We start from the raw sequence: 24,904 nt of genomic DNA on the forward strand, positions 1-24,904 counted from the left end.
TAAGTGGTATCCTGCCTGAGACGGGCACCTTAAACAAGAGCATGTGGTGATATACTTAAGCTTCTTAGGTCTTGCCTCACATCAAATCATCTGGAACACTCCATGATCTAACTTTTTGATTATCGCCCCCCCTCCCCTACCCCCCCAAAAAAGTTTTAGAACCCTGTACTTGTGTATAGGCAATTCCAGCCCAGCCTGTCTACCTGTGTTTGGGAATTCACAGGTCACTTCCTGCCAGGGTGAATGGCGTCTTGTTTATATTAGAAGGATTCCATGTAGGGCAAAAATGGTTTTATTTAACATGCAGCAAAACAAGGGCGGAGGAGTTGGTACATCCAGTATAGCTGTTTCCATGAAGTAGTGACCTCAACAGTAATGAGTAACGCTCATAATTGTAATGTCTAATGCTTATCATAAAGGTCCACTTCCACACAGATATTCCAGGGCTGAAGCAGCCGGTCTGGAAAGTTCTTGGATTGATTCCTTAATTAGTGAAAATGATTCCGTTTTGACTTGTCCAGATGAAGCAGTGAAACCTGCTTGCTAAAGACAGGGAAGAAGAGGAGGCAGCCACACAGAACCACATGGGCCAGGGTGCTGTGTGAGCCCCCTTTCTCCAGAGGCAGCAGACCCCGAGCTGTCCGCTCCTCCTCAGGGCTGCTTGTCCGGAGCAGCTGCGGTTTGTTTCGGTGCCTCGGGGGCAGCGTGGTGGGCCTTGCGTGCACGCAGCTGGGTCATGCTAGCTGCGCTGAGTGCTGTGAAGCAATAGGGTCTGGTGACTTGGTTCAAGCATGGCCCCTCATCACCTCCAGACCCAACATCTCGCTGACAGCACCCCTTCATCTGTAGCTGGGGGACAGTGGGGATTTGTGGGCAGCACACAAGGACATCCATCTAGTGCAACGTGCTTGACCCTGAGGCTTCCTCAGCCCAGCCGCACGGGTGGGAAGGGGGGCAGGGCAGGACACCAGGTTTGGGAGTTGTCCTCTTCAGACTGAGGACAGCTGTTTACTGCATGCCAAGCAAGAGGTAGTGAGTAGGGTGGCTATCCCATGGCAGGAAATATGCTCCAGTACCTGCTTCTGAAGGGGAAACACTAGCTCACTTCTGTTTTCCTTCCTATCCCTAGCTGAGACTCACGAGGCCAGATTCTGCTTCTGCTGGGCTGAGGTCCATGGCCTGCTGAGATGTCCATAGGACACAGCCTGTCAGTCGCTAGGGACAGGCGGACCACTCACACTGCAGCATGACAGGATGCTGTGGCACAGGAGGCGGGAGCAGTGCACCAGCCTTTCTCAGGACCACCGGTTCGCCCACCTCACGGGAGGTGGCAGCAGAGCCAGACAGAGGGAAGCACAAGCGAGCGACAGGCTGCAGTGTGGTCTCAAGCCACCTGTCTTTGGGGTGTGAGGTTGGTTCTTGAGGGGGTCTGAGAACCTTCCTTTAGAACCTTGGCCTTGGGCATCAAGGAATGCCTGCAGGAGAAGGGAAACCCATCCCAGACCAGCCAGGGAAGCTCAGGGCCACTCCCCACCCCTTACAGTAAGTATATGGCTACTTCAAGTCACACAGGTAGATAGAAAACAGGTCCTTTTAGGGGCCAAGGAGGAGAGAGGATCACAGCAGTGGGCCTCTGGTCCACATCAAAGCTACAAATACTGCCATTAGGATAGTGATTAGACCGACTGGAGCCCTCTCTGGCTCAGGGCAGCCTGCCTGCCTTCCGAGTAGAGGTTGCAGCGTCCTCTGGGGTCATAGGTTCCCCCACTGCTCCACAGGAGGAAACTGGTCCACCTCTCCCAGCTCTGTGCTCAGCTGCTCCCCCAAGGCAAAGGTCAGCCTATACCGAAGCCGCACCTTCTCCTGCGACAGAGGGCAGTAGGTGAGAGAGAGCCCAGTGCCCCCCTTGGCCCCGGTCTGTGCTGGAGGTAGGATTCCTGTCCCCGCCACATCCACCCATGCTCGGCCACGGGACCTGGGGAAAGGAAAGGGACCCTGGATTCTACCCAGCTCACTCGCTCACCTTCAGTGGATTTGCCAGCAGCATGACCTGGGTGATGGCTGCAGGTGGTTGGATGGGACTAAATGGAGAGAGTTCTGTCCCAGAGGGCGGCTGCAACTTCACTTTCATGGACTAAAGAGAAAGAAGCTCCTTTGAAGAGAGCTGCCTGGCAGATGCCAACAAGACAGACACGGACTGGGATCTGGTTAAGGTGAATTTACAGTGCCATCTGCCAGCCACTGCAGACCCACAGCTCCCGTGGTTCAGGAGAAAGTTCTCACTCCCAGACACCCCAGGGAGCCAGTGGTACCTTGGGCACCGCAGCCTGAAGCACGATGCTCTTGACTGGCAAGGGAGCTGTATTCAGCATGGACACCACCACCACCAGAACGTCGGGCCGGCCCGGTGGACACTCCTTGGCGAAGTGGAAGAGGATGCGGAAGCCATTTTTGTCATAGGCTGTCACAGGAAGGGCACTGCCTGTAGGAAGGTAGCATATTCTTGCTGGGACAATGTTTCAGAGACATTTCTGAGCCCAGGCGGTGCCCGCCGTAGTCAAGGGGAAAGAGAAGGGTGTGGCTCTAAGTACAGTGCTCCCTTTTGCAGTCCAGGAATGGTGAGGGCTAAGGCCACCCAGCCACAAGAAGCAGAGGCTGAGAGAGCAGGCAAGGGGACCCTTAGCCATAAGGGATGCCTGCACAGAGGGCACACCCTGCAGCGCCCTGCCTATGGCCTCCTCCTCCCCCCCTCCAACACCTACTAGGCTTGATCGATTCCAGGGGCACATGGACACTGGCCAGGGAGAGCTCGGGCCCCTTCACAGGGCTGCCTTGGGGCTGGAAGGCTGGTGGCTGGAAGAGAGGGCTGCTGGGCCCAGCAGAGAAGGGCAGGAGAGGCCTGGCTGGGGCAGAGGTGGGGAGCCGGGGGGATGCGTTGGTCCCAGGGGGAAAGCAAGAGGAGACAGGTTTCGCCAAGCCTGAGGTCCTGGGAGGCAGGAAGGAGGACAGAAGGCAAGTTGGATGCAGGCCAGCGACAGCTCTCAGCCACCCCGCATCCCCAGCTTCTGACCTGACTGCCCAGCATGGGTGTCCACCCCTCAAGGCTCACTCTGGCTTGCACACCTGGCCCCGCCCTTGGCCATCCCACCTAGCGTCCCCTCCTTTACACTTTGGCCTCCTCCAGAAGCTGATCAAGGCCGTCCAGGTGGTGCAGGGTGGTGTCCCCCAGCCCTGAGCTGTGGTGCTCAGCGGCTGTGGGCTCAGTCTTTGGGGCCAAAGCTGGGGTGAGTCCGGAAGAGAACATGAAGGAGCCAGTGCTGGGGACAGGTATGCCAACAGAGACTGCAGGTGCGGGGAAGGCAGGTGGCGGTGGAGCTTGGGAGGTGCTGGAGGCAGGGGCTGAGGGGGGGAGCAGGGGCCCATCTGACGGGCAGCAGGCAGGAGGCCCCAGCCTGGGTCGGAAGAAGTCCAGATCTGACTGTTCGCCCTGTAATGGAAACAACGGGTTAGCAAAGGGCTGGGAAGGTCGGCTGCCCATGGCGGGGAGACAGCTTGCCACCCATGCAGTCCTTCCCCAGAGCTGTCCTGTCGGCCACTGGGCTGTGCGCTGGGAGACACCATGTCTGCAGCTGGTCACGAGGAAGGAGAGGACACTTTGTTTTCTGGCACTTGAGTGATGTCACCATGATCGAGCCCCTACCTGGAACAGGTGCCACTGGCTGCTTCCAATGGAGTCCTTCGGAGGAGCTGGGGGAGCTGGGTCAGTGAGGCCTGAGAACACATGATGTTACATCAGTCCCCCTGAAGTGACCATGTGACCAGAAGTGTCTGAGTGCTGGGGTGGGGAGAAAGTGGTCTTCAGGCAGCAGAGGGGTGTGGGAATCCCCTTTCCTTTCTATATACAGAGGTAGGGGCCTTCTGGGGCAGGAGGAACAGAGCAAGCGGGCTGGAGTCCACAGGGAAGGCGGCCCTGGAGATGCTGCAATTGAATGGCAAGCACACCAGACACCGCTTGGCCTTCTGACTCCACGTGTCCTTCCTTCGCCCAAATCCACCCCCCATCCCCAACCCCGTGAGGCCACCCTTCAGGACACACCCAAGCAGAGGAGCTCCTCGTCCAGCAAGGAGAGGCCGTTGCTTGTGCTGTTGGGCCCTGGGGGGGCCTCGGCCATGCTGGAAGAACGACTGCGTGGAGGTCCCGCGGTCTGGGGGGGTGGAGGGAGGATAGGGATGCCTGAGGTGGGTGGGGCGGGTGCTGGGGCCAACACTGGGGATGAGCTGTTGGGTGTATCCAACTCAGCAAGGTCGATGAGAGTGCCGTGGCTGGACGGGTGGTTTCCTGGATGAGTCAACAGCAGGGGAATGAGAATCATCAGGAGCAGTTCTAGTGCCCCCGAAACAGGAGGCCAGAACCCTGGGCACCACAGGCAGCTCTCTTGCTTCAGGTCTAACCCAGTGGCATTTCTTCCAGGAACGTCTTGAAAAGCAAGCTAGGCAAGGCAGGCAGGAAAGTTCCCATCCATACCTCCTGGCCTCTGGGAAGCTGGTGGACCTTCAGACCCTTGGGGTCCACTTGTGGTCAGGTGGTGGGAAGGTGGGGCTGGTCTGGAGGGTCCCAGGATGGGGAACCAGAACATTTTACCTTCAGAATCAGGCATGGTTGAGGTGGTCACATCACCATTGACGATCTGCCCTTCAACGATTGTTTTGTAAGAGTTGATGACCCGGGAGAGGTTGTCACTGGCCTGCAGGATGTCCCCTGGAGCAGAAGACAGACTCCTCATTCCTGGCTGTGACAGTTCCCATGCATACATCCAAATTCCTGGCTCACCGTTGCCAACTATGCTTGCCTTTTCACTCACCTAAACTATTGTCATTGTCCTCTGTCTCGCTGGCTAGTTTAAATAATGTCCGTCTCTTGTTCTCACACCGATCATACAGCTCCTGGGAGAGACCCAGACAAAAGTCACAACGATTCAGGGATGCTGTCCAGAAAATGGCAGGGCTCGCTAAGCGCCACAGACAGACAGGTGCTTCTCCTTCCACCAGCCGTCACCAGACCTGTCACCCAAGCCATGAACAGGAACTGTCAGTCAGTGGGGTAGCAGGAAGGAAGAAAGCCCCTTCCTGCCCCCCAGCTGACAAGTTCCTTCAGAGCTAGAGGACTGACCCAGCCACAATATCAGATGCCAGGGGAGGCCCTTCTATCCAAATTTCCCCAAGGCAGTAAGGAAAGGCCGAAAGTGGAAGTGAGCCCAGCCCCTTCCACCCAGCGTGCATTAGCTCATCACTCCACCTCCCCAACGCCAGCCAGATGGACGGGCTCACAGACAGCATGCATGTCCCCCTAGGCCGGTGTCCAGAGTGCAGAGCAGCCCGCCAGGCAGCGGTGCCTACCTTCATGAGCTCCTTGTCGGCAGGTGAGGAGTGCTCTTGGCTGTAGTGCAGCAGCATCTCATGAAGCAGCTTCACGTTGTTGCTCACCTCCTCCAGGGTGTGCATGCGCTTGGTCACCTTCTGGATCCGAGCCTCGTCCTGCCTCAGCCAACAGGGGCCAGGAGAAAGCTAGCTCACCTGGCCTATATTCCCTGCCTTACCAGGCAGGATGGTAACACAAGAACAGAGGCCAAGCCCTGGAGCTGTGCTGGGGATCACAGGCCTTTTACAGTGAATGCCTTCCCCCCTCCGCGCCACCCCCCCCCCCCCCCCGCAGCCTTAACACTCCCAGTGCTCTGACCCTCGCATTCCTCCATCCTGTCCCCCGCCCCCAGACTCCAGCTCTCTTCCTCCTCACTCCAGGTGAGGGCTGGGGCAGGGGACTTCTGCACTGTGGCCCCTGCTCCTCTCCCCCAAACCCACAAGGCCCACTCACTTCCTTCACCATGGACTTGATGAGCTTATTGGCCTCTTGCAGATCATCTGGGTTTTTGCTTTTTAGCAGCTTGGCTAAGAGCTGGAAGAGAAAGGTATGAAAAGTGACAGGAAGAGTTTCCCACCTGGAGGCCTGAAACACCGGAGCTCCCAGAGACCCAAGCAAAGCCCTGTTTCCCCCTGCTGCCACCACCTCTCATCCCATAGAAGCCCAGGCCTGGGATGCACTTCACCTTGGATTTCTCCTCATCATCAAACACAGGGTTTTTGGGACGAGGGGGTGGAGAGGGGATCAATGTTCTGTCCATGGGGATTGGAGGGTCAGACTGGACTATGCCTGGGAGGAGACACAAATGGCAAAGCGCATGCTCAGGGCATGATCACATTGCTCCCTAAGCCCTGTGATGAAGACCCAGAAGAGGAGGCAGGAGACACACCAGGCTACTTACATTTCTACCACTAACACCCATTGAGCCGGGCCCTGATGACAAACACGACTCCCTTTAGAAGGGGAAAAGCCTGGGGACCTCTAACGCCTACCCCTTCTCTTCCTTGCCTTGGCTGCCTTTGAGAGCTACCTGGAGGGTGAAGGAAGGTGGACATACCCTGTCTCTTCAACATATGGTAGGCATCTTTGATCTTGGCTTCTTCCGGCAGGGCCACTGTCCAGCTATAAAGCAACTCAATGACCTTGGTCTTCACTTTCTCAGACACCCTGTCTCCCAAGTACTAGGAGACAAATGGAAAACAGAATAGTAACTGAAGTTGGAAGGGAGTGTCAGGTTCTTGTCATGACCACGGAATGCTCTTACTAGTTAGTCCCCCAGACTGCTACAAGCCAGCAGATGTCAAGGTATGAGAGAGCAAGTTGCCTGAGGCCAAACTGCATTGTTGCCTGAAAAACCATTTCATACAGCCCTGCCAGGACTAGAGCTCCAGCTATAGAAACCCTTGGCTGGGCGCTGGTGGCTCCCACCTGTAATCCTAGCTGCTCAGGAGGCTGAGATCTGAGGATTACGGTTTGAGGCCAGCCTGGGCAGGAAAGTTTGTAAGACTCTTATTGCCAAAAAGTCAGAAGTGGAGGTGTGGTTCAAGTGGTAGAGTGCCACACTGAGTGAAAAAGCTAAGGAACAGCACCCAGGCTCTGAGTTAAAGCCCCAATACTGGCACCAAAAAAAAAAGCCCACAGAAGCAAGGAAATGGTCTTCGACTGACCTTTGGAGAGACAACTTTGATTAACTCATTCAAAAACCGGAACTTGCCCACTTCGTTATGAAACCTCCTCCCACAGTTCTTCATACACGCCTCCAGCACCTGTCGGCAACAGGGGGGCTCTCAGTGACGCGCTGGTTCTGGGGAAGCAGCTCAGCCTACGTGGGGCGCTGGCTGTATCCCAGAGAGGGGCGGGTAAGCCACCGCCGCTCACCTCACCCCTAAAATGGCACGTCTCTGTAGGGGATACAGTGAGGAGGCAGAGCAAGACCCGCTGAGGCCCCACCCCCCACAATCAAGTGTCTGTAAGCATTGCCAAGTGTCCCCTGGGGGGGGGAAACTGCCCCCTGGAGAATCACTATTTCAAGATCTTGGCTCTACAACCACCTTGACAGAGGGGTGGGCAGTGCTTCTCCAGAGATTGCCTGAAGTCCAGGGCAAGGAGGGCGGCAGACGGCTGTGAGCATGGCTCTTGTCTAGTTTGGGGAGAGCCAGGAGGTGCTCAGCACCCTGTCTTACTTCTCATTTTGAACTCTCTTAGTTTGAATCAAGGCTGAGACCTGTCCTGTAAACGCATCCATGGGGGCAGCCTCCCCAGTACCTGAATTCTTTTTAGCTACAGAATAAACTGTGCTTACCTCACTCTTCAGCTCAAGGCTAGCGCTCTACCACTTGAGCCATAGCACCACTTCCGGCTTTTTTCTTTTTGCTTATGTGGTGCTGAGGAATCGAACCCAGGGCCTCAGGCATGCAAGGCAAGCGCTCTACCACTGAGCCACCTTCCCAGCCCTACCTCACTCTTCTTTAGAGTCAGCTGCCGCCTGACTCTAGATGTCTCTGAACCCTCAAGCTCTGGCCCAGAGGCCCAGCCCATGCACCTGAATATATATCAAGGATTTTGGGGGCACAAACTACCAGAATTACCAAGGGCCCAGTGAGTGCATGAGGAAAGGCCTGGGTTGGGTGGAAACTTACTGCTTTCATCTCTAGGAGCAAAGACCTACCGTGAGGGCCTGCAATGCCTCCCATTCCTGTGGAGACTGGATCTTGTGGGCCAACAGTCGGACAGCGATCTGGGGCCTGGTGGATAATAAACCACAATCAATACATCCCCTTGGACCATGTGGCCACTTTTTGGCTGTCTCCAGTAGACTCACCCTTCAAGCTCTTTGTTGATTTGATCACAGAAGCCAATTATGTATTCCCAGTCTTCCTGGCGGTTAGAAGGATTGGTGGCTTTATCTTGGGACAGAACAAAGAAGAGGATGCTGTTATCAAGAGCGATGAGAACACAAAGGAAAAAATTTTTTTCTTTTCTTTTTGTCAGTTGTGGGGCTTGAACTCAGGGCCTGAGCACTGTCCCTGAGCTCTTCAGCTCAAGGCAAGGACTCTACCACTTGAGCTGCAGCTCTACTTCTGGTTTTCTGGTGGTTAATTGGAGATAAAAGTCTCATGGACTTTCCTGGCCAGGCTGGCTCTGAAATGCGATCCTCAGATCTCAGCCAACTGAGTAGCTAGGATTCCAGGCATGAGCCACTGGTGGCCAGCTTCTTTACAATTTTTTTGCCAGTCCTTGGGCTTGAACTCAGGGCCTGGGTACTGTCCCTGAGCTTCTTTTGTTCAGGCTAGCACTATACCACTTGAGCCATAGTGCCACTTCCAGCTGTGTATGGGATACTGAGGAATTGAACTCAGGGCTTCATGCATGCTAGGCAAGCATTCTAGCACTAAGCCACAAAAATATATATATATTTTTTAATTGGCCCTGGGGCTTGAACTCATGGCCTGGGTTCTGTCCCTGAGCTTTTTCATTCAAGGCTAGGGTGCTACCACTTTAAGCCACAGCGCCACTTCCAGTTTTCTGGTGGTTAACTGGAGATAAGAGTCTCACAGACTTTCCTGCCTGGGCTGGCTTTGAACTGTGATCCTCAGATCTCAGCCTCCTGAGTAGCTAGGATGACAGGTGTGAGCCATCAGCGCCTAGCTTGGTCCCCATTTTTGAAGCTGCACACAGTGCTCATCACCGTCAAATGGACATTTACTAAACCCCTACTAAGTAGCACCAGCCATCGTACTGTCTGTCCCTAGGACCACATCAATGGGATGGAGTATTCAGCTCCCTCAGTTTAAACGGCCGTCTGCTATCATGCACAAAGACAATGCTGGAGAGTTCTGAAGTCAGCTGAGGCTTCAAATTCCTGGCACTGAATGAAAAATTTGGTAATACTTGGTTTCAGCAGTCTTTTCTGTTCCGTAGCACCAGTGCTTAGAGGACAACCCACCTGAGGAGGTCCAATGGTTCTCTGCCTCTCTTCTAAAAGGCTCTCTCAAACTATTTGCTAAATTTAGGGCTTCAGGCTCAGAAGATGGATATACTTTCAACACACTCATGTTGCGCACAAGACAGACTGTCAGCTCTCTGACAAGAGATCAGGTTAGAAGTTCCTCAATTCTGATGTCTTATGACTGTGGGTGTTTCCTTAACTTAAAAAAAAAAAATCAGGGGCTGGGAAGATGGCTCAGTGGTAGAGCGCTTGCCTTGCATGCCTGAGGCCCTGGGTTCGATTCCTCAGCACCACATAACCAAAAAGAAAAAAGCCGGAAGTGCCGCTGTGGCTCAAGAGGTAGAGCGCTAGCCTTGAGCTGAAGAGTTGAGGGACAGTGCCCAGGCCCAGAGTTCAGGCCCTACGATCGGACCCAAAAAAAAAAAAAAAAAATCACCAGTTAGAAGCCAGCCACTAGTAGCTCACTTCTGTAATCTTAGCTACTCAGGAGGCAGAGATCCGAGGATCGAAGCTTGAAGCCAGCTTGGGCAGGAAAATCAAGCAGGAAATTTCCTAAGACTATCTCCAATTAACCACAGGGAAAGTGAAAGTGAAGCTGTGGCTCAAAGTGGTAGAGTGCTAGCCTTGAGCAAAAATGCTCAGGAACAGCGCCTGGGCCCTGAGTTCAAGCCCCCTGATCACTACCACCACCAACAAAATCACGAGTTAGAGCCCAGCTTTGGAACTAATTTCTATCACTTCAAATACTTCAGGCTTTCACACCACACCACGAAGCTGTGGGACTCAAAAGCATGATGCTCTGAGGAGCTGCCCACCCTGAACACTTACATCTCCTGGGAAGAGTGACGCACCTCATGGTTCATACTAGCTGCAATGGAAAAGTGTTTTCCTAATAGAGTAAAATGTGGATCCCACACCCGATACACAGTGGACAGTCATCAATCAATCCCTTCTTCTCATTGCTCCTCGCTCCTCTCCCTGTAGCACTGATACCTTCAGGAACACTCCCGTTTACTTTTCTGTGTTCCTGCATTCATGCCTGGAACCTCATTTTTCCATAGCCAGAAATCTGGAACCTCACTTTTCCCCCTCCAATCTGCAGGGAGCGCTCAGACTGCACAGGGCACAAAAAGCCTTTTGGTCACATTACTTCCCAGTGACTGCAGCTTGCCCCAGGGCCACCGAGATCCTAGCAGGGGCACATGTCCCCCCAACCCATCACCATTCTCTTCCTCTTGGCACCAGTGCAACACTAGAGTCTCCCATGTAGACCCTGACTTCTGGAGCCATCCCTTTGGGCTGTGCTCTGACTCATGATTTCTATTTTTGGGTCTCTGGTGAAAGCCTCATTCTCTTTTTGTGCTTCTAGATTTCCTGCTGTTATTCTCAGCTTAATTCTATCTCTAGCCTTGACTCTTGGGGGACCGAAAAATGTCACATCGTGATGGAAACAGTAGCACCGAGTAAGCCATGCTAGCATGGCTCGGACACCCCCCCATGGGAACCGAATGCCACAGGGCAGTGATTGGAAATGAGCAGGTGCAAGAGCATGGGCTAGAAAGACACCAGAGTCAATCTGTATGCTCGGTCTTAAACCAATATGTGGTCAGTTGCCAGGTCTCTCTCAGCACTCCCCAGCCCCAAAACAAATGAACAGCGTGCTAGACCCAAAGGGGCTATAGACAAAGAACAAGAAACAGACCTTTCCTTGAAGAAGTTGTACCTTTTTGTTTCAACATATGAAAAAAAAAATATCCAGTGCATAAAGCGTGACAGTACGTAATTATAAAGGTTAATTTGGTAGTGAAATGAGCCTGAACACACTCGTCATTTCTCCTGACTTAAAAAAAACAAAAACGTCTATAAATGGTGCTACTATTCAAAACCCATTTTGCTCCCATTCCCAGGCACCCCGGCTTGAAACCTGGCTGTGAATCCCCCCCTCCCCAACACACACCCATTCCTGTCAGTGCTGGAGGTTCTCCCTTCCCTCTTCTTCTCTAATCTCTCCCTTTCTTGTCTTCTGGTGGACAAAAGAGATTAGAACTTAGATTTGATTCTAGAACTTCCCCATTCTAAATAAAGCGCCAGAATCAACCGTCCAAATATTTCTGATTTCTTCAGCTACACAACAGATAGGGACTTGAAAGCCAGGAGCTTGTGGCTCCCACCTGTAATGCTACCTACTCAGGAGGCTGAGAGCTGAGGATTGTGGTTCAAAGACTCCCCAGGCAGGAAAGCCTGTGAGCTTCTTATCTTCAATTAACCATCAAAAAGGCAGAAGGAGGGCTGAGAAGTTGGCTCAATGGTAGAGCACTTGCCTTGCATGCCTGAGGCCCTGGGTTTAATTCCTCAGCACCACATAAGCAGAAGAAAAAAAAAAGCCAGAAATGGCGCTGTGGCTCAAGTGGTAGAGCGCTAGCCTTGAGCTGAACAGCTGAGGGACAGTGCCCAGGCCCAGAGTTCAGGCCCCGCAACCAGACCAAAAAAAAAAAAAAAGGCAGAAGGAAGCCAGGCACCAGTAGCTCCTGCCTGTAATCCTAGCTACTTTGGAGGCTGAGATCTGAGGATCACAGTTCAAAGCCAGCTGGGGGGGGCAGGAAAATCTGTGAGACTCTTTTTTTTTTTGGGTCCGGTCGTGGGGCCTGAACTCTGGGCCTGGGCGCTGTCCCTCAGCTCTTCAGCTCAAGGCTAGCACTCTACCACTTGAGCCACAGCACCACTTCTGGCTTTTTTCTTTTTGCTTCAGAAAACCTGAAGTGGCGCTGTGGCTCAGGTGGTAGAGTGCTAGCTTTGAGCTGAAGAGCTCAGGGGCAGCGCACAGGCTCTGAGTTCAAGCCCCACAACTGACAAAAAAAAAAAAAAGCCAGAAGGAAAGCACTAGTCTTGGGCAGGACAGTGCTCAGGCCATGAGTTCAAGCCCCAGGACAGGCACAAAAAAAGAAAGGAAGAATGAAGGGAGTAGGGACTTGATAAAGAGTAGAAATTTTTCTTGGGCTGGAATTTCCAGTTTTAGAGAATTTGGTCCTAACATTCCAGGCGATATCTCACTACATCCTTCCAGGAGCGTAGTGCTTGCTTGAGCCAGCCAGACTTCATTACTGGGTGCCCCAAACAGCTGGCTCCCCTCCACATCATCATTCAGTGTTTTCTTATCCTATTTTTCCAGTTCTCTAAGGCCTTGTTTGACTGCTGTTTCCTTATAGGATCATCTTCCAGTCTCCTTAATCCCAGTTTCCTAAAGAAACTGTCTGCATTATCTTTATCTTTTCTTTACCCATTCCTGCATCACTTCTATCAAACTGAAGGCAAAGACTGCTTGACCTTTCAATGTTTTTTGTTTTTGCTTTTGTTTATGGATGCTGGGGATGCAAGGTAGGAATTGCACATGCGATGCAACTAATCCTTCTGCTTCGAAGCCATATTTCCAGCCCTTTCTTGAACTTCCTGATTCTTCCAAACACCTCATATAGCAGGACATTGACTTTTGTACTAAGATTCCTGAAGTCATCAGGAAATGGTTTTTGGGCAAGGAGAATTGGAAATGGGTTCTGAAACATTTCATTGAGCAAAGAGGAGAAGGGCTTCCAGGTTAAAAGAGAAAAACATGTATTTGTGCACTAAGAACATCAGAATGACCAAAGTAGGGAGACGTATCAGAGAGCAATATTGAAAAAGGCAGGAAATAATGAGGGTCAGATTACAGTGGGAGTAGTTTGTTTGGCAGTAGTAGAATGACTTGATTCAGAACTGCTCTCTTGGGAGCAGAATAGATCAAGGAAAGAAGAGGAAAGGAGAGGCCTCAGGCATTACCAAAAGGATGCTGCTGCAGTAATTGAAGCAAGCCATGTGAAGACAAGGACCTTCACTTAGATGATGTTGACCCTAAGTACTATTTTCTTTTTTCCTCAGGAGGTGAGGACTGATACAATCTACATTATTCAATCATGAGAACTATAAAGATGAACAGAGGATAAGCGTGGAAGAATTTACACACACACACACACACACACACACACACCTCCCACATTGAGGTTTGAATTCATGGCCTCCAATTTGCTAAGTAGGATTTCTACCAGTGGAGCCATACCACTAGCCAAGATTGGAAGAAATATAAACAAAATCTAAACACTGTTACAAAGGCAAAACTAGCAGGAATAGTGCAAGGAAGGTCAACTGTAGTCTCTACAGATGCTCTCTCCTTCCGGTTACCTTCTCTCCTATTTCCAAGTATCTCTAAATAAAGCCTATTAGGTCATGTAAATTACTCCAACATGCCCATGAACATTCACAAACCAAACCAATTCCACCATGGTTACATCCAATATGGTTATATACATGGTTTGATTAGAGTCACTTATCCTTTTAAGATATTGTGGCAGCAGAACCTGCTCTGCTAGGATAGTTGGCATATAATGTGTGTGAGTGTGTGTGTGCGCGTGCACATGCACATGCACGAGTGCAAGCACAGAACAGGGGCTTGAAATGAAAGCCTAGATGCTGTCCCTGAGCTCTTCCACTCAAAGCTGGCACACTCTGAGCCACAGCTCCACTTCCAGCTTTTTGGTATCAATTGGAAGCAAGAGTCTTGCAGACTTTCCTGCCCTGGGTGGCTTCGAATCTCCATCCTCAGATCTCAGCCACCTGAGTACCTACGATTACAGTGGGAGCCACCAGCACCTCGCCCGGTGCATGTAATGTTAATTTTCTCCCCTTTGAGGGATTTTTCTTTTCTTTTTTTTTTTTTTAAAAGATTAGACAACTGTGGCCAACAGCTGTCACCTCTACTCGGCGAGATCCCAGTACAAATCAGTACCTAGGCAACTTAACCAATCTATCCGGCCCAATTTCCATCACCGCTTAAAAATGAGGCTTCCAGGGGAAAAGGGGGAGGTTGACTTATTAACTCCTCACTTAAGGGTTATTAAGTTCACCAATCAGCCTTTCTGAAGCTCATGAACTCCTGCCAACAGGCTAGCCCCTATTCCCTCCTAGCAATGTGAAAGCCATTGCTTTCACACCACCATAGCTCTACCTTCACACTTCTCTTCCTTAAGATGTCTCAAGTGTGTATCTGCGGGGAGGTGGGGGGGTCCGAACATCAGACCATCTAAAGCTTCGCCAAAAAACAAAACAAAACAAAAAAAGGGTCCGTTCTCTGCGGTCCCTCACTCTCTCTGGAAAGCTGCTTCTCCTTCAAACGTTCTGCCTGAGCAAAGCAGTCCCTTCTCGAACACACGGTCACAATCCGGCTGGTTCCGCAGCCGCCAGGCGCGCGTTTGGGTCAGGGCAGCCCCGTCGCGCCCGGGCCCCAGCCGGGAGCGGCCCGCCCCCCCCGCAGCCAAGCCTGTCCTCCCGTGGAGCCGGGCTGTCATCTTCCCGCGGCCTGTCCCCGCCGCGCGCGGGAACCGGAGGACGCGCCGAGGGAAGCGGCGTAGCGCGCGACGCCCGCCCGCGCGGCGAGCCCGCGGAGCCCGGCCCAGGGGGCGCCGGGGGGCGCAGACAGGGCAGCAGCGGGGTGGCAGGCCGAGGCGGCGCGGCTACTCACTCAGCCAGGACTCCAAGCTCTCCCCTTCCGCCTCCGCCATATTGCAGCCGCCCGGGCCAGCCCCGCGGCTTCAAACCTCGCGAGATTCTGCACGAGACCGTCCGAGGTGCGGCATACGCGGGGGCCTGAGAGGCGAAAGTGCTGCCGCCGGAGGGAGCGCCTGACTGCGACGGACCCTGGGAATGGCAGTGTGTGCTTTCGGCTCTTCTTTCGCTCGGGCGTCAGGGTGAAAGACTTTAACACCCAAATCAAGGGAGTGAGGTTCAGATTTAGGACCCCGTGGAGCCTTTAACCCGTCTATTTCGTCATTCGCTCAGGCGCGCTGAGGGCAGCCCTCGTGGGGTCCTCGAAGCCGGCCAAGATGGCTGCCCCCGCACTGAGAGCGGCGCCCGGGTGGCCGGGCCTGTCACTCGGGGTGCTGTGTGCTGTTTGGCGGCTTCCGGGGTGAGCGGGCAGCCGGGCACGCCGCTTGGGTCTTTCGGAAGGACCTGGAAGGGAGGAAGGGAGCCACAGGAGGCCGCGCTGGGCCCGGGAGGAAGACGGCTGTCCCAGGGGTCGGGCTAGCCCTGCACTCAGGCCTTAGCTGCGTGACCTGGCGCCCGGGGGAGGGCCGGGCTCGGGCCCGAGGGGTCGGGTTCTCTTGGGGGCTGCAAGCGCGGCCCGGCTGAGCCCCGAGCTGGGCGGGCGGGGCAGGGAGAGGCAGGAGGGGTTCGCTGAGCCTCGCTGTCAGCACGAGACAAGGAGAAGGCCCTGCGACCGCTTCGGACAGGGGCCAGAATTCCTGCGGTGCGTGCTTCGCCCGCGGTTCTTGGCGCTGCTGTCCCTCGTCAGCGGTCTGGCGCACATTGCTATTGTTAAGTCAAGCTTATCACGCGTGTGTGGTCAGCTTCCTCTTTCCACTCGCAGGTTAAGCCAGGTGAGATGGAGCCGCTACGGTCCTGAATTCAGGGATCCCCTCACTGACAAAGAACATTACCGCAGACCTGAGGCCGAACTCACCGAGGAGGAGAAACATGAGCAGGAGCTCAAGAAAACTCAGCCCATCAAAGCTGCCCCATCAACGAAAACAAGCTCTGTGTTTGCAGACCCGGTGATCAGGTTAGATGGAAACACTCGTGGCGTGGACTGGAACGATCCTACGGAGGGTTTAAAGAATTTCTAAATACTGCCGGGCAGCTCATGCCTGTAATCCATCAGCCTGGGCAGGAAAGTCCAGGAGACTCTTTACCTCCAAGTAACCAGCAAAAAGCCCGAAGTTGGACTGTGGCCTCCGTGGTAGAATGTCAGTCTTGAGTGAAAAGACTAAGGACAGCACCCAGGCCCTGAGTTCAAGCCCTAGTACCAGCACAAAAGCAATAAAGAATTTACCAAAAAAGCTAACAATGTTCCTTTTTTTTGTTTGTTTGTTTTCTGAAGTAAGTTCACCAACATGATGATGAGAGGAGGAAACAAGGTACTGGCCAGATCCCTCATGAACCAGGTAAATAGTTATTCTTGTTTTTGGTTTTTCCTCTAGCTTTGGACCCTGTCTGGTTCATCTCAGCTTTAAAATTAGAGAATTGGTCAGGCATTGGTGGCTCATGCCTGTGATCTTAGCCACTCAGGAGGTTGGGATCTCAGAATCTTGTTCAAAGCCAGGCTGGACAGGAAAACTCCAAAAGCTGGAAATAGAGTTATGACTCAAGTGGTGGAGCACCAGTCTTGAGCAAATAAATCTGCAGGACAATGTCTAAGCCCTGAGTTCAAGACTCACTACTGGCATCCTTCTGTCCCCCTCAAGAAAAGACTAACACCAACTACTTGGGAAGCAGAAGCAGGATTCTGAGTTTGAGACCAGTCAGGGAAAAATTAGGGAGATACTTCCTCAAAAAAACAAGTAAAGGGCTGGGAAGGTGGCTCAGTGGTAGAGCACTTGTCTTGCATGCTCGAGGCCCTGGGTTCGATTCCTCAGCACCACATAAGAAAAAAGCCGGAAGTGGCGCTGTGGCTCAAGTGGTAGAGTGCTAGCTTTGAGCTGAAGAGCTTAGGGACAGTGCCCAGGCCCAGAGTTCAGGCCCCACGACCGGACCCAAAAAAAAATAAAGCTGGGTGCTGGTGGCTCATACCTCATGCCTGTAATCCTAGTTACCTAGAAAACAGATCTGAGGATTTCAGTTAAAAGCCAGACTGGACAGGAAAGTCTGTGAGAGTTGTTTTTTTTTTTTTTTGTCGGTCATGGGGCTTGAACTCTGGGCTTGGGTGCTATTCCTGCACTCTTCAGCTTAAGACAAGTGCTCTACTGCTTGAGCCACAGTGCCGCTTCCGGTTTTCTAGTGGTTTCTTGGAGATTAGAGTCTTCCGGACTTTCCTGCCTGGGCTGGCTTTGAACCGTGATCCTCAGATCTCAGCCTCCTCAGTAGCTAGGATTACAGGTGTGAGCCACCAGCACCTGGCTACCTGTGAGACTCTTAATCTCCACTTAACTATCCCCCTCTAAAAAAATGCTGAAGTGGAGCTGTGGCTCAAGTGTTTGAATGCTAGCCTGAGCAAATAAGCTCAGGGACAATACCTAGATCCTGAGTTCAAGTCCTAGGACTGGCACAAAAAAAAAAATGTTGGACTGGGAAGGTGGCTTAGTGGTAGAGCGCTTGCTTTGCATGCATGAGGCCCTGGGTTCGATTCCTCAGCACCACATAAGCAAAAAGAAAAAAAGCCAGAAATGGTGCTGTGGCTCAAGTGGTAGAGCGCTAGCCTTGAGCTGAAGAGCTGAGGGACAGCGCCCAGGCCCAGAGTTCAGGCCCCACGACTGGACCCCCCCCCCAAAAAAAAAAAGAGTGAGTGTGTGTGTGTGTGTGTGGAAATGGGGGTTTTGATGCAGTCCTGCAGGAGTCTGTCATTTCCCTCCCATTAGCTAGTGCACTCTGTCCTATGATAGCACAGTGAAGCAGGAGAAACTTAGAAATGTAGTGCTGGATGTGCTGAGGGAGGAGACGTCTGGCCATGTTGATGTGAGTAAAAGGCAAGGTGCTAAGCTAGTAAGTGATGTGGGGAGCCTGAGTAGCCTTTGTGATGTCTCCCTTTGCAGACTCTGGAAGCAGTGAAAAGGAAGCAGTTTGAGAAGTACCACGCCGCTTCTGCGGAGGAGCGGGCAACTATTGAACGCAACCCCTATGTCATCTTCCACAAGGCACTGAAAAACTGTGAGCCAGTGATTGGGCTAGTCCCCATCCTCAGAGGTGGCCATTTCTACCAGGTGATGGGGGCAAGAAAGCAGCGTTGCCTACCTGTGAAACAAGGCGGGGGAGGGGGGAGGCACACAGTTGGGCCAAGGGTCATGGCCTTCTAGATTTGGGACATGTCAGGATCCATTCCTCTGGATCCTGTAGTATAGACAGAGATCACAGGTAGAGATAGAAAAGAGAGAGCCATGCACTGATGGTTCACACCTATAGTCCTAACTACTCAGGAAACAGATCTGAGGATCATGGTTCAAAGCCAACCCCAGGCAGGAAAGTCCATGAGACTCTTTTTTTTTTTTTTTTTTGGGTCCGGTCATGGGGCCTGAACTCTGGGCCTGGGCGCTGTCCCTCAGCTCTTCAGCTCAAGGCCAGTGCTCTACCACTTGAGCCACAGCGCCACTTCCGGCTTTTTCATGAGACTGTTATCTCCAATTAACTGCCAGAAACCGGAAGGGGAGCTGTGGCTTGAAGTGGTAAAGTGCTAGCCTTAAGTGCTACCCTTAAGATAGCGCCTAAGTCCTGAGTTCAAGTCCCATCATTGACAAAGCAAAAAAAGAGGGCTGAGAAGGTGGCTCAATGGTAGAGTACTTGCCTTGTATGCATGAGGCCCTGGGTTCCATTCCTCAGCACCATATAAGCAGAAAAAGCCAGAGGTGGCTCTCTGGCTCAAGTGGTAGAGCCCCTGTCTTGAGCTGAAGAGCTGAGGGACAGTGCCTAGGCCCAGAGTTCAGGCCCCACAACTGACACCAAAAAAAAAAAGAGAGAGAGAGAGCAAAGAAATGACAAAATGACATCTTCTGGGAGTCTCCCCTTCCCTCTGTCCAGCATCCTGAATCCCTAAACTGTAAACTTCTCATGTTGAAGGTCCATGTTTATGTGCCCGTATCTAGCATAGTACTTAACTCATAACTGACAATTCGTTAGTTTGTTGGATTTAACAAGATATCTCTATTTTAGCATTTAATCATTTTTTGTTGTCATAAGATTTTCTTGGCTTCTTTTTTGGTCTAAACACCGAGGGTGGGCCTGTCTCCACCTTAGCCTCTGGCATAGTCCCTGACACATAATAGAACCTGGGAAATGATTCTTGCATGAGGGACAGTTTTTAGTTACCCTTGATCTGAGGCAGCTAAATCACTCCAGCTAACAAGTCTGTCCCCAGTTCACGCTTGCGTCAGCTTGGTTACTTTTCCTTTTAGGAGGACAAGAGGCTTGTGCTTAATGAGTGTTTGCTGAGTAGGTGGCCTTATGTCTGTTAAACCGAAGTCACGCAAGGGTGAGAGATGATCAAAGAAACAAAGCCTTACTGGGGCCGCCCAGGGGAAACGCAGCCCCTCCTCAGAGCTAGGAAGGCCCAGACCTGGCAGGCCCTTCACCTGTGCCTTTGCTTACCCAGGTCCCTGCACCCATAGCCGACCGACGTCGACGCTTCCTGGCTATGAAGTGGATGATCACCGAGTGCAGAGAGAAGAAGCACCGGCGGACACTGATGCCAGAGAAACTGTCACACGAGCTGCTGGAGGCTTTTAACAACCAAGGCCCAGTGATCAAGAGGAAGCACGACATGCACAAGATGGCCGAGGCCAACAGGGCGCTGGCCCACTACCGCTGGTGGTAGAGGAGAGGACAGGCCCAGGGAGGAGCCAGGCTCTCCACGCAGGAATCCACTGCCCCAAGGGAGAGGACCTGGGACAGCTGTGAGTGAAGGACGTGGAAAAGGATGGAGCAGTGTGCTCGCTGCCCATTTTTCCTTCAGGGCTACCACTGGTATCCCTCTCCAACCCCTGCTGAAGAACATAGCCCCTCGGGGATTCCCTCTGAGAAACTAAGGCCAATCTTCTCTTCCCTCAGCTGGGGCTAGACATGTAGACACTGAAAGAAGGCAGTGTTCGTATGAGAAAAGATTTATTAGAAAATGCTCGGCCTGACCTGATGAGTGGCCATTTCATTACAGCTGACTGGCTGGGGCTTGTCTCCACCGCAGTCATTGTACAAAAGTATATCAAATGCAGTTTCTATCCTGACTTGTGTTTGGTCGCTGCTTCTCGATGTCCTAAAGTACCCTATGGCTGTGGTAACCCATTTTGTAGATGGGAAAACTGAGGCACCGTGGTAGTGTTGTACCAGTGGCTACATGGCTCTGGGTGGGAGTTGCCCTTCTCACCTGACCCACGTGGAAAGCGGGAGGAAGCGGCTATTGGGAAGGAGCAGTGCAGCAGGACTGCATGGTGTCTTCCAGGTCCTTAGTGGAGGAAGGAAAGGAGGCAGGACCACCGGTTAAGTAGGGAGGAGGGATGGTTGAGAAGGGACCATGGAGAGGCAGGCACTCTGTTACCAACTGTGGATTAGAATTACAGAATGGCCAGTGCGTGGCCAAGCCTAGTCAGTCACCTCACTGTAGTAATACTTGTGGGCAGCAGGTGTGGTCTTCCAGCCAGCTGCCCGGAACTCAATGATCTCCAGCAGCAGCAGATGGGACAGGGAGCTGAGACTGGTTTGGAGGAGGAAGCCATCCCGGATCAAGAAAAAGAGGTCATCCATGCGCTGCCCGTTCATCTTCTCCAGCTGCTCCCCGACCCGGTGCAGCTGCAGAACCAAGCAGTCTACCTGCAAAGGCAGCAGGAAGCCTCCTGGTCAGCTCCGGGCGAGCCAACCCAGCACACAAGAGCGACAGCACGTGCCAAGTGCCAGCTTCTGTGCTTTGCCCTTGTTCTGTGTTCATTCTTCACTCACCCTTACCTGATCGTGGGTACACATGAACTTGCTTCGAACATCTGGCCAGGCTGGATTCAGACCTGTCTCCAATCTACTGGTTAATCCTACTTTTCTGCCTACTCTTCACAACTTGGCCCAGGTTTAGTTTCTGTGCCTACTGTACCCGCAGCTGGCCATGCGCTCTCACCATTCCTATTGGAGCTTGGGTTTCCTGCTGGGGAGGGAGCTGCTGAACTAGTCAGGTTTGGCTGCTCTGTTCTGGATAAATACTAGACCCAGCAGTCGGTCATGTAACTGCACCAGGCTCCTGCCCAGAAGCAATGCCTTCCAGGGTCTCTGCAGGAGGAGTTTGCTATTCTGAGCCAACTCAGGCAGCTCATCTCTAGCACCACCTCCCCAACTACTCACCTCCTCCTCGTTGCTCAGACTGTCGGGCTGGGCTAGCCGGAAGAGGCAGTCATACACAGGGTTCACGAGGGCCATCATAGGCATGTTGCTCACCTGTGTGGAGGAGAGGGGTCAGGGCAGCTGTATTAGCGGCCCTGGGGAAACTGTCCAACCTGGCCTTGGAAGCAGGCCTCTGCCTCTCAGGGTGGCAGGCCTCACCCTCAGGTAGTCAAAGATGTTGCAGATAAAGGTGACATAGCAGACCCAGCCCTGTAGGGAGCGCGCTCGCAGCTGCTCCCGGGCCTGGTACTCCTGCTGCAGCCGGTTGAGGAGTCCACGGCGGAAGACACTCTGGCCTGCTTGTTTACTCTCTGCCTGTGAGCCAGGGAGAGGGTGATGAGAGCCAGAGGGACGGTGCTATTGCTACCCCACCCATCCTGGCCACTCCCTGTACATCTCTATTCTAGCTGGCCTGCGCCCTCTCCTGAGACATCTTACAGCAGCTCCCTCTCCTCTGCCAACTCCCCAACCTGGATGATGGCGTAGCACATGCGGCCTGCTTCCTTGCTGAACACACAGTCCTGCAGAGAGTGATCCACGATCACATTGGCCACTTTCTCCAAGTCCACCGCACCTGGATCTAGGGTAGAGACAGGAGGGAACCTAGAGCTGCCCATTGTTGGCACACTTGCCGCCACCTACTTCTGTGGATATTAGATGTCCTCAGAGCGCTAAATGTTGACATTTAAGGAGACTATGGGGCGGGGGTGTAGCTCAGTGGGTGAACGCTTGCCTACCGTGTGTGAGACTCAGGGTTTCATCCCCAACACTGCAAAGGAAACGAGAACACCTCCAAAGGAGACAGGCAGAAGCCATGTCTCGGGGCAGCCCCAGCCATCAGCCCCCTGGTTCTCTACAGAGAGCTGGAAATGATCAAAGTGAATGTGTCTCAGGGCACATCTTTTCCTGGCACGAAGTTGAGAAACTACTGAACACCCAATGCCACATGTGTCCCGATAACACGGCCCCGCGCCGGAGCAGCAGGGGCTCCCCACAAGCTCACAAGAACATAGCTAGTGGTTAACCAGGTCAATCTCCAGTCCTGACTGCTCAAGTGGAAAAGCCGGGTCCTCCATCCATCCAAATCCGGCAGCTCTGCATATTAAAGAGAGCTGTCAGAAAGCCAGTCAGCCTCAAAGGCTTAAAGGGCAGGAGCCTTGTTCTCTTTCATGGGTACTTAAAGGCTTTACAGGCAGAGACACGACTGATTCATCCTCCCCAAACCGGCCTGCCTGTGGGCTGCCTTCGGTCTGCGTTGGGCTGTGACTCCTATTCCCAGACAAGGGCTGGACGGGGCTGCGGGGACTCCCCGCTCACCTTTGAGCGCTGTCTTCAGCAGCTGCTGGGTCTCTGCGTCAAAAGACTGGATTTTATACTCTTCTCTCCCGGCCTCCCCCATGACAATCGGTCAGTCCCAGCAGCTCCTCACTGAGCGGGGGCTGTGACAGCACCTGGGAAGAAGCCGGGAGGGACGGGGCCTCAGGTGTGCGGGGGGCGGGGCCAACGCTCCTGGGAACAGGTGCAACCGGGCGGACCGCCGCTTTCCGCGGCTGACCGCGAGCCCACTAAGCTTGGCTCCTGGCGGAGACGGGCCGAGCCGGCCGGGCACCTGCTGAGCCTGGGAAACCCCGGGCTCCGGGGATTAGGAGCGACGAAGGGCGAAGGCCCCCGGCCCGCCCTCTCGGGGCAGGCAGGTTATTTTTAGCCGGCACTGAAGTAACTTGAGCGACGGTGCCTAAGCTGGGGTGCAGTGTTGGGCTCACACGAAGGGTCCTCCACTCCGCAGGGGACGAAGCTGAGGGCCCCACGCTGCGGACCTCAGCGCCTGCGGCAGCGCAGCCGTCGCTAGACGTCTCCAGAGTCGTCCTCGATCCACAAAGCCCACCCCCTGCCGCCCCGGGCCGGGGCCGGGGCCGGGCCTGCGCGGGCGCCACAGCCGCCTCCGCGTCTCCCCGTGTCCCCGCCCGCCTCTGCCGGACCGGGCCGGGACTGCCGGTGAAACTGGCTCCGGCGTGGCCGGGACCCAGCCCTACCCTCCCAGCCCATCGGGGCTGGTTGCACGCTGGGTCCTTCCTCGTAGGGTGGGGAGCGGATACGCGACCCGAGAGCTGGCTCCCGCTGGAGGCCCCTCCGCACGCGGACGGCCCCTCGGGTCGGAGGAGGCGACCTGGCGGCTCTCCAGGCCTCGGGAGCCTCCGCGAGCCCGGGACGCCGTGGGGTCCCGCGGGCCCGGAGCGCCGGGACCCACCTGCCGCGCCGGCGCCGCGCCCGCGCGCCGGGTCTGAGCTCATCTCCGGCGCGGGCCGGCTCGCGGGCGCCCTCTGCCGGCCCAGGGCTCCGCCGCCCGGGTTAGCGCCACGCGCCGGGGCGCGGTCCCGATGCCCGGCGCGGGACGGCGGGCGGGGAGGCCAGTCCGCCGGCCCGGGATGCGGGACGCGCCGTCGCCCTGCCCCGCCCGGCCCCGAGGGCTCGCGCGCTGGGCCGACTGGGAGCTTCTCCGTCCGCAGGAAGCCCGAGGCCGAGTCCGCCCGGCTGGTCCCTCCGAGGCTCAGGTGACCGGATCAGGGCCGACTTGGCCCCGCCGAGGGGGAGGAGCGCGCGGGGGGCGTGGCCGGGCTCGACGACGACGACGACGGGGCGGGCGGCGCGCGGCTCCGCTTCCCCCGCTCGGCTTCCCTCCGAGGTCCCGCGCTGCCCCCGCCGCCCGCGGTGAGCGTCGCCGCCCCCGGCCCTGCTGCCCGGCTCCGGGGAGCAGAGCGGCTTCCAGGACGTTCGCTCCTGCTGCGGAGCCGCCGTAGCAGTCGGGAGCCGTGGAGGCGCCGAGTTCTCAGCGGCAGCAAAGGAACCGGTGTGCGGGTAACAGACACGCGCGCCCCGCGCCCCGCGCCCCGCGCCCCGGCGGCGCCTCCCCGCGGCCCGGCCTCGCCGCCTCAGCCTGGACTCTGTAGGGACTTGCGCCAGCCGGCGGTGGGGCGGGGGTGGGCGCCACCGAGGGCCCGCCCGGGGCCCCCATGGCAGAGGGCAGGGCCCGGCTTGCCGCAGCGGCCGGAACTCAAGCCCAGCGCTGGGCGAAGGCGCGGCCCCGCTCCAGCCCAGCAGCCCGAACCCGTTTCTCCGTGGTGTGTAGATCCCCGCGTGTGCCCCCGGGCTCTGATGACTTCCGGTGCCAGCTGTGCCCCACCTGGGCTGCCATTCAGGGTTAACACTCTGAGCAGGCACAGCCTGAGGCGGCGTTGATGCCAGACCTTCACCTCCACTAGAACGGAACGGATCAGATGGGATGGGTCTTCCTGTGACGGGTCATCTGAGGTCGCCTGGGGGAATGACACCCCCCTCCCCCATACTCAAGCCAGTCAGCACGCATGCTCCACTTCCCGCCTGTAAGCTGTTGGGCTCTTTACCCAGGCCCACATGGTCCTAAGCAAAAGTGTGTGAAGCTGAGCATGGTGGTTCACACCTTTAGTGCTAGCCTACTCAAGAGGCTGAGATGTGAGGATCACAATTTGAAGGCAGTCCAGGCAGGAAAATCTGGGACGCTCATCTCCAATTTACCACCAAAAAAGCCAAGGGGACCTGTGGTTCTAGCAGTAGAGTGGCAACTTCGAACA

At 54.6% G+C, this 24,904-nt stretch overlaps 3 protein-coding genes across 5 annotated transcripts; 1 reads left to right on the forward strand and 2 right to left on the reverse strand.

The window, feature by feature from the left end:
• Positions 1–276: 276 nt before the first annotated feature.
• On the reverse strand, positions 277–15,014 carry Gga3 (golgi associated, gamma adaptin ear containing, ARF binding protein 3). 2 transcript variants are annotated; one of them, XM_042702580.1, is made up of 17 exons: positions 14,917–15,014; positions 8,241–8,325; positions 8,088–8,163; positions 7,087–7,185; positions 6,477–6,600; positions 6,105–6,208; positions 5,873–5,953; positions 5,398–5,535; positions 4,863–4,944; positions 4,643–4,759; positions 4,097–4,339; positions 3,701–3,771; positions 3,168–3,487; positions 2,763–2,986; positions 2,313–2,482; positions 2,024–2,134; positions 277–1,863 (listed from the first exon to the last, which is right to left on the reverse strand). In XM_042702580.1, exons 1-17 carry the CDS (start codon positions 14,954–14,956, stop codon positions 1,753–1,755), a joined length of 2,196 nt encoding a protein of 731 aa, XP_042558514.1. In that variant the 5' UTR covers positions 14,957–15,014; the 3' UTR covers positions 277–1,752. The 2 variants fall into 2 exon arrangements, with proteins under 2 accessions (XP_042558514.1, XP_042558515.1); XM_042702581.1 differs by lacking the exon at positions 2,763–2,986 and having other exon boundaries at positions 2,313–2,478.
• Positions 15,015–15,159: 145 nt separating this feature from the next.
• On the forward strand, positions 15,160–20,158 carry Mrps7 (mitochondrial ribosomal protein S7). Of its 2 annotated transcripts, none has more exons than XM_042702583.1 (5): positions 15,160–15,360; positions 15,823–16,014; positions 16,333–16,396; positions 18,083–18,148; positions 19,531–20,158. In XM_042702583.1, exons 1-5 carry the CDS (start codon positions 15,278–15,280, stop codon positions 19,750–19,752), a joined length of 627 nt encoding a protein of 208 aa, XP_042558517.1. In that variant the 5' UTR covers positions 15,160–15,277; the 3' UTR covers positions 19,753–20,158. The 2 variants fall into 2 exon arrangements, with proteins under 2 accessions (XP_042558517.1, XP_042558516.1); XM_042702582.1 differs by having other exon boundaries at positions 15,162–15,360; positions 17,981–18,148.
• Positions 20,027–22,706, reverse strand: Mif4gd (MIF4G domain containing). Its single transcript, XM_042702584.1, has 5 exons — positions 22,614–22,706; positions 21,767–21,876; positions 21,456–21,611; positions 21,258–21,350; positions 20,027–20,741 (listed from the first exon to the last, which is right to left on the reverse strand). The coding sequence occupies exons 1-5, from the start codon at positions 22,693–22,695 to the stop codon at positions 20,514–20,516; spliced, it is 669 nt and encodes a 222-aa protein (XP_042558518.1). The 5' UTR covers positions 22,696–22,706; the 3' UTR covers positions 20,027–20,513.
• Between the last annotated feature and the right edge of the window lie 2,198 nt (positions 22,707–24,904).

The sequence above is a fragment of the Dipodomys spectabilis genome, unplaced genomic scaffold (genome assembly GCF_019054845.1).
Source record: "Dipodomys spectabilis isolate Male_0828 unplaced genomic scaffold, ASM1905484v1 ptg000329l, whole genome shotgun sequence".
Lineage (NCBI taxonomy): Eukaryota > Metazoa > Chordata > Mammalia > Rodentia > Heteromyidae > Dipodomys > Dipodomys spectabilis.

Excerpts from the sequence above, each read along its gene's own strand:
- Gga3 (XM_042702580.1), bottom strand. The coding sequence starts at position 14,956 with ATGGCGGAGGCGGAAGGGGAGAGCTTGGAGTCCTGGCTGA. Across the intron at positions 5,536-5,872 it reads TCAAGTCCATGGTGAAGGAA|GACGAGGCTCGGATCCAGAA; the intron begins GTGAGTGGGCCT and ends TGGCTGAGGCAG. Across the intron at positions 4,760-4,862 it reads GGACAATGACAATAGTTTAG|GGGACATCCTGCAGGCCAGT; the intron begins GTGAGTGAAAAG and ends CTTCTGCTCCAG.
- Mrps7 (XM_042702582.1), top strand. The coding sequence starts at position 15,278 with ATGGCTGCCCCCGCACTGAGAGCGGCGCCCGGGTGGCCGGGCCTGTCA. Across the intron at positions 15,361-15,822 it reads GCTGTTTGGCGGCTTCCGGG|GTTAAGCCAGGTGAGATGGA; the intron begins GTGAGCGGGCAG and ends TTCCACTCGCAG. Across the intron at positions 18,149-19,530 it reads GAGGTGGCCATTTCTACCAG|GTCCCTGCACCCATAGCCGA; the intron begins GTGATGGGGGCA and ends TTGCTTACCCAG.
- Mif4gd (XM_042702584.1), bottom strand. The coding sequence starts at position 22,695 with ATGGGGGAGGCCGGGAGAGAAGAGTATAAAATCCAGTCTTTTGACGCA. Across the intron at positions 21,351-21,455 it reads ACATCTTTGACTACCTGAGG|GTGAGCAACATGCCTATGAT; the intron begins GTGAGGCCTGCC and ends TCCTCCACACAG. Across the intron at positions 20,742-21,257 it reads GTCTGAGCAACGAGGAGGAG|GTAGACTGCTTGGTTCTGCA; the intron begins GTGAGTAGTTGG and ends CTGCCTTTGCAG.